The 7,235-nt window shown below is 30.4% G+C and overlaps 1 protein-coding gene across 1 annotated transcript; it reads left to right on the top strand.

The window, feature by feature from the left end:
• Positions 1–373: 373 nt before the first annotated feature.
• On the top strand, positions 374–4,445 carry LOC105786626 (BTB/POZ and TAZ domain-containing protein 1). The gene is made up of 5 exons (XM_012613145.2): positions 374–546; positions 646–779; positions 1,478–1,781; positions 1,894–2,213; positions 4,005–4,445. The coding sequence occupies exons 1-5, from the start codon at positions 433–435 to the stop codon at positions 4,198–4,200; spliced, it is 1,068 nt and encodes a 355-aa protein (XP_012468599.1). The 5' UTR covers positions 374–432; the 3' UTR covers positions 4,201–4,445.
• Positions 4,446–7,235: the final 2,790 nt, after the last annotated feature.

The raw sequence follows: 7,235 nt of genomic DNA on the forward strand, positions 1-7,235 counted from the left end.
TTTTTTTTGGTTTAATCATTCACTTGAACTTGCCTTTTTTTTTCCCAATTTAATACTTACAGTAAATGACTTATTTCAACTAATTTGAACTATGAAGCCAATTTTAGGTGCCAAATGGAACCTTAAAGCCAAGTTTAGGTATCTAATTGGACAAAAAAAAGCGTAGGTACCAAATTGAACTATAAATCAAGTTGAGGTATCAAAATATGTATTTACCCTTTCTCAAAATAAGGAAAAAAGTAAAATGATGAAGCGCGTGGGAACAGTGAGCCATAATATTTTTCGTCATGCATGATGACACGTCGGATGATTCATTGTCTCCTTTTTTTCTGTTAGCTCTTTTGGCTGCCTATATAATTCAAGTCTCAGCCAACCTCTCTGGACATCAATCGCCAAACAACACTCACCTTTTTCTTTAATATTCCTCCTTCAATGGAACACAGCAATTGCAACTCAATCTCCTCCTCCGCCTCCGAATTACCGGAACCTGATATCCATATCCTTACCTCCGGCGGCTTCCGAATCCCCGCTCACTCCAGCATATTGGTAAATCACAAACTCTCTCTCAACTTGTTTTAAGAGCCTTTTATATTTGAAAGTTTTTTTTTTTATCTGATTTTTTTTACAAAAAAAATTATATATTAGGCAATGGCGTCGCCGGTGCTGGAAAATATAATCGAACAACCACGTAAGCACCGGAGCTCTGAACGAGTCATTCCGATTCTCGGAGTTCCATGCGACGCCGTTTCGGCTTTAGTTGATTATCTCTATTCTTCCAGGTTGGTTTCCTTTTAAACATTTGGTGGTGTTCCACAGTGTGGGTTTGTTCGATCATCTTCACCGTTCATTTCTTTCCTTGTTTTCCACGTGATATATAATCTAACGGTTAAAAATCACCTTTGAATCTAATTAGTAAAATTATACGTGCTTTATTTCATCCTTTTCTTTAAGACATTATTAAAATATTTTCCGTACACAAAGTAAAAAAAATTAAAACTAGGCTGTTTTTATCTTTTAAATAAAATTTGAATTCAAAGAGATATAAATTTTAAGCTGTAATTTTTTATTAAAATTTTATCTAACTTTATTGTTAAAAATAATCCACGCAGGTTAACATGAATTATACACTGTTTAATTATTTGTCAGTTATTTTAATTTTTAATAATAAAATAAATAAAATTTTAACAGAAAAATAAATTTACTTTTAATCTAATATATAAAATTAATTTATTTGAGCTTTAACACATAATACTTTAGCTTTGATGATATTTTTACCTAAAATTTTATATATTATAAAATTATTTGTTCTAAGAAGGTTCCACGTGGCTACTTATGCTCGGCTATGGAATTTTCTAATATTTCTCCAAAATTTGAGGATGCGGTTTCGTTTACGTTTCAGGTTTTTAATTTTTTTATTGCCGAAGTTGAATTGGCCGAATTGATTTCACTGATTTTTTATTTTTATTTTTTGCAATAGGTGCAAGGAAGAGGAAATTGCGAAATACGGGATTCATTTGCTAGTATTGTCGCACGTTTACTCGGTCCCACAGCTGAAACAGAGATGCAGCAAGGGAGTTAGTCAACGGTTGACGGCGGAGAACGCGGTGGACGTCCTCCAACTCGCTAGGCTCTGCGACGCTCCCGATCTTTACATCAAGTGCATGAAATACATCGCCGCCCATTTCAAGTCCGTCGAGCAAACCGAAGCTTGGAATTTCATGCAGGACCATGATCCTTGGCTTGAACTCGAGATTCTCCAATTCATCGATGAAGATGAAAAGGTAAATCACTAAAAAAATCACCCAGAAATGTTATTAAAGTCGATAATGATCGTCATTTTGTTATTTTGTTAAAATGGGTTTTGAGTTTTTAGTGCTCGACATAATTCCGCAGAGAAAAAGGAGAATGAGACGGCACATGAAAGAACAGAACTTGTATTTACAGCTAAGCGAGGCAATGGTGTGTTTACAACACATATGCACGGAAGGGTGCACAATTGTGGGGCCGTACGACGTGAAACCGGCAAAGAAACCGAGTCCCTGCAACAAATACGCGACCTGCCATGGTGTTCAGCTGTTGATAAAGCATTTCGCTTTGTGCAAGACAAGGGTTAATGGTGGAGGGTGCTCTCGCTGCAATCGAATGTGGCAGCTTCTTCGACTCCATTCTTCCATTTGTGATCAGCCAGACTCTTGCAGGGTTCCACTTTGCAGGTAAAAAATTTAATCTCGTCATCATTTGTTATTTCATAATTTATTTTATTGATAAGTCATTTGTCTTTGGTTGGTGAAATTAAAACTTCTTTTTTGAATTTCTAGAGGCCGCCTGCCTGGCTAGGGCCATGGCATTTTGCATGTGCCATATAAATTTGGTGGTTAGGTTGAATTAATTTATTTTTAGTATAATAATAAATTCAGCCCTCAATATTTATATTTTTTTATTATTTTAGTCATTATTTTTTAATCTAAATTTGGTCATTAACCTTTCAAAAAGGTTTAAATTTTTTTATCAAAAATGTTGATTAAACCACTATTTTTTTAAATAATGTTGGCGTGGTACCCCGCGTGGTAATCCACATGCATTTTGTGTTGAGATAAGTCTTATATGTTGAGGGTCAAATTTAGCTATAAAAAATAAATTAAATTAACAAAATATGTAAACATGTAGGATTAAATTATTAGTGTATTTAAATTTTTTTTTTATATGTAAAATTTACTTTTACTCATAACTTTTTTCAACCCTTAAATTATAGAAAAATGTGTTTAAACATGCTTAAACTCACATACTCTTAATTATTAATAATGTCAATTAAATTAAACTTCAATCGATCGGGTTAAATTAACTTACTGGGCAAGTTTTAAGATTCTACTTGTTCGATTACGTTTTGAAGTTTAGCATTTGCGTTTTGTTTTTGTTTTCTACTTGGCTTTTCATCCTCCATGAAAATGTGTTTATGGCCAACTCGGAGTTGGCTTGTCCCTATCACCTTTTTAATGCTTGCCTTTGATATTTATAACTCAATTATAGCTTGATATTTTTTACAAATTTCAGGCACAAACAAAATATCCAATCCCCAAAAATTATGGCATTTAAGTTGCAAAATCTTGTGCTTGGTGACTAAAACTAGAGATTTTATTGCTAAGATGGGGATAGTACAATTTGTCAAAATCATACAACTGGCAAATATAATTATCTTTGAAAATGGTTATTGCCAACTTCTTTTAATCTTGTCAGAAAAAAACAGTAGATAAGCCTCACCTAGTCACACCTTCATTTCATGCTTTTAACATCGAAAAATATCAACCTATGTTCTATGGTGGGTCTTAAAAGATTCCATCTTTTTTGGTAGTCACCTTCATTTCATGCTCTAACATAAAAGAAAAAATATCAACCTACCTGCTATGGTGGGTCTTAAAAGGTTCCATTTCTTTTTACAACTCATACAGTATTGATAGGAGTACATCAAGTAAAAATTTTATGTAGTTGTTTATATTAGTAGTCATATTTTAAAAAAAATAAGTAAATTAATCCCTGTATGTTTGATTAAAAAGTAAATTGATTTTTTTGTTAAAATTTCATTTTATATTATTAAAATTTGATCTCTATACATCAATATGAGATGCGTGTGGCACAATACATGTTATTGCCTAATTTTTCTGCCAGCCATGTTAGTTTTTAAAAGTACAAATTGATGAAAATTTTAACATAAATAATTAATTTATTCTTTGATCTAACGTATAACGACTAATTTATCTATTTTTTATTAGAAGAGATACTTTTAATACAAGAGCCTTGATGATTTTTTTACCAAGTACATAAATATCACATACATGTGCTACTAACACGTAATTCCTACTGCTCAATTCCACAATGCAATTATGGGTGAATGCCCTAGACTAATAGGCCAAACAGTTCAAAAGGTCCCATCTTTTATCTTCACTTGCACACAGTATTACCATAAAAAAACCACCACTGATCACTTTGTAAAAACAATATATTGACAGGCAATTCAAAGTGAAAGCGCAACAACAAAAAATGGGTGATGATGCGAAGTGGAAGCTGCTAGTGAAGAAAGTTTTATCAGCAAAAGCTATATCTTCTATAGCTTTAGCTACACCCAAGAGAAAGAGAGAAGATGAGCTGAGGGAAACAATGGATACCCATCATCAGGTATTGAAAAACTTTAGATTTTTTCAGTAGAAAAAAGGAGTTCAAAAATTCTTTGATTCACATATATATATCCCTATTGCCTTTTGTATATGGAAGTTGTTATGAGCCTATCATATCATCATCTCCTTGGTTTTAGGAGAGGTTTATGGAGTAATCTTCTTATGATGGGTAGTATGAGAGGGTTGTAGTGATGTAAAAAAGTATTCGCATTTAATATCTATATTTTAATATATGTATTTGAATTTTAAATATAGAATGGATATTAAGTTTAGTTATGTGAAACCCAAAATACTTTTAATCATCTTTTCAATAGTTAGGCATGAGTTTATCTTCACATGTTATCAAAGGAAATTTTGACACCATCATTTTCAATGCTGAAAAGAAAGCCAGCAATCTCGAATCCAGAATTAATAATTTCATCACTTCTTTTTACTCCAATTCTAATTCGAATAATATTTATTTAAATTTTAACTCAAGAATTTTAATAAAAATTGATTTTAAAGATTTTTATTGCGGTGAGAAAATCAAGTGTTTTTCGATATATAAGCAATGGAGAGCATTTGACTTTTATCATGAAAAAATGTGTTTTTCCATCCAACTTAAAAAAATCGAAAAAGAATATTGAATTAATAATATGGGTGATAATTTTTTTTTAACAAATTGATGCACAATTAGTGTTTGACAAACACATTTTAAAGACATTGAAATCTAAAAGCCAGTTTCATGGGAAAAGTCAAGTAAGATGCTCTCATTTTGTCAACTGATGTAGGGTTAAAGAAATAGCATAAAAGCAAACCAAGAAATCCCATTGTCATCCTACTTGGCAATTTACTTTTCAATATACTTTTCCTGTTGTTTTTTTTTCCCTTCTTTTGCATTTTAAAATTGTGTGGGAATCTTCTTTTTCTTAACCTCCTTTTTAGATGTTTGGTTTTATTTTTTTTCCTTAAGTAAAAAAAGTGGGGTTTCAATTTGTAAGTATTAAGTTAGAAGAGGATTTAGATTTGAATTTTGAAGATAACAATGTTTAGAAAGATAATCATGAATTTTGAGAGAAAAGAGGGCTGAAGCTAGAGGAAGGTAGACAAAAGCCTTGACCCCTTAAAAATGGAAATTTGCTCCTTTAGTCTCTTGAGTATTTACAAAATTTTAAGTTAATTTAATGATAAAATTATATTTCGATCCTTCTTAAATTTTAAAATTAAATTATGTCCTCTCCAAAAACAAAAAGTTCATAGTTTAATTCTTTGAAAATTGTAAAATTTTATATTAATGTGATGACGAAATTACATTTTAACTCTCTAAAAAATTTATACTTCAAATCTGATCCCTCCAAAAAATTTTCTAACTTCGCCCTTACTCAAAATGATTAATCTTCATATACCGTAAAATAGAGATGGAAATACCTTAATTTTACTCCAAAAATGGACCTTCATTTATGTAGACCACATTAGGTTTTTTCCTTTTTCTTTTTTAGAATATGTAGACCATATTAATTAAAATTTGACCACACATTTACGATATCTTTTAACTTGTGAGAGTTGTTTCGTCAACAAAACCGTAAAATTCGATTTTCAAAAACTTACAATTTCTTACAAGTTGATTCGAGAAATAATACAAGGGTTGAAAGTTTAATAGGTAATGTAATCAATTTTGCACTGATTCAGTCATACTCATATTGATCGCAATAATTTATTTTATCTAATTTCAATTGCATATATTAACCGATGCATGAATAATATTGAAAACTTTTTACTGTTTATAGTAATAAATAGTAAAAACTTTAACTTTAACTTTAATCATTAAAATTTAAACTATGAAGTTTATCAAAGGAATTCTATATGTTTAAGAAGGAATAATTTTGTTGTTTAATATATGAGATGATTTTGTTGTTGTTGTTTATTTTAGATTTGATAAATGATGGATTTTATTTATAATGCTTATCGATCTGTAGTTTATATAATTGATGAAATTTTTATATTTTTTAATACAAGAAAACGTAAATTTAAGCGTCTTTGAAACGTGTTCATCCTCATTTTAAGAGTTTGTGAAAGATTATGGTTAATTCTAAGTATTATATCAAAAAATATATTTTTTAAATATCAATAAATTTAAAACAATATACCAAATCAAACTAATACCTATACATACCAAATTTAGCAAAAAACAATTTGCTCACCAATATGGTATTAACCATCTTACTAACATAGCATGTGAAACATGACAATATAGAACAAATAAACCTCATGTGTTTTTTTTTTTTTAAACCAAGTAAATCTTACAATCATGTATGTATATTGCGATTATTTCAATGTGTTAATTGTTTTAGTCATGTTAATTTAAAATGATCAAATGCAAATATAATATTAGGATAGGTTTTTCTATAATATTTATGTGTCCAAATTAAATTTAGGGTGAGTTTGGATGGGCGGTGCGTTTTCTTGCGATTAGTAAAATAGTGGTGGCTGTGAGATTAGATATTGTAGCGATACTGTAGCGTGAGACAAAAAATAAAATAAACACACTGCATCGCACCCCACCGCCCATCCCAACCCTTAGTCCAAATGTTCACACGTTTCACAGTTTAAAATATTTTTTTTAAAAATTATAATTTTATTATTTAGGGGTAAGCTACGTTCAATGTCGCTAAATTATTATTTAGTTTATTTTTTGGTCACCTAACTTCAAAAAGTTATAAAATGTTTTTTAAAAAAATTATAATTTTATTATTTAGGGGTAAAGCTACGTTCAATGTCCGAAAGTTTTTTTTTAAGTCACTTGATTGTTAAGTTTTTTTTTTAAGTCCGGTTAAAAAGTTCCAAGCAACGATTCAATGATCATTATGGTGGATTAGTACCCATCAATGAGTAGAATAACATACTTTAGGTCCAAGTCGATCTGACAGTCAATATTAGAGATCGGAGAATAAAGCGGTTTGGATTTTAGTTTGCAAATTCATGAAGTTCAAAGTTGTTTTACAAAAAAAAGTGGACTGTAAAATAGAAGAGGAACGAGAGCTTTCGATTGATGTAGGTGGTGCAAACGGAGAAGGCCATACATCAACG

The sequence above is a fragment of the Gossypium raimondii genome, chromosome 7, assembly GCF_025698545.1.
Source record: "Gossypium raimondii isolate GPD5lz chromosome 7, ASM2569854v1, whole genome shotgun sequence".
In the NCBI taxonomy this organism is placed as follows: Eukaryota; Viridiplantae; Streptophyta; class Magnoliopsida; order Malvales; family Malvaceae; genus Gossypium; species Gossypium raimondii.

Coding starts and splice junctions, on each gene's coding strand:
- LOC105786626 (XM_012613145.2), top strand. CDS start 433: ATGGAACACAGCAATTGCAACTCAATCTCCTCCTCCGCCTCCGAATTA. Junction 547..645: donor CCGCTCACTCCAGCATATTG/GTAAATCACAAA, acceptor ATTATATATTAG/GCAATGGCGTCGCCGGTGCT. Junction 1,782..1,893: donor TCATCGATGAAGATGAAAAG/GTAAATCACTAA, acceptor ATAATTCCGCAG/AGAAAAAGGAGAATGAGACG.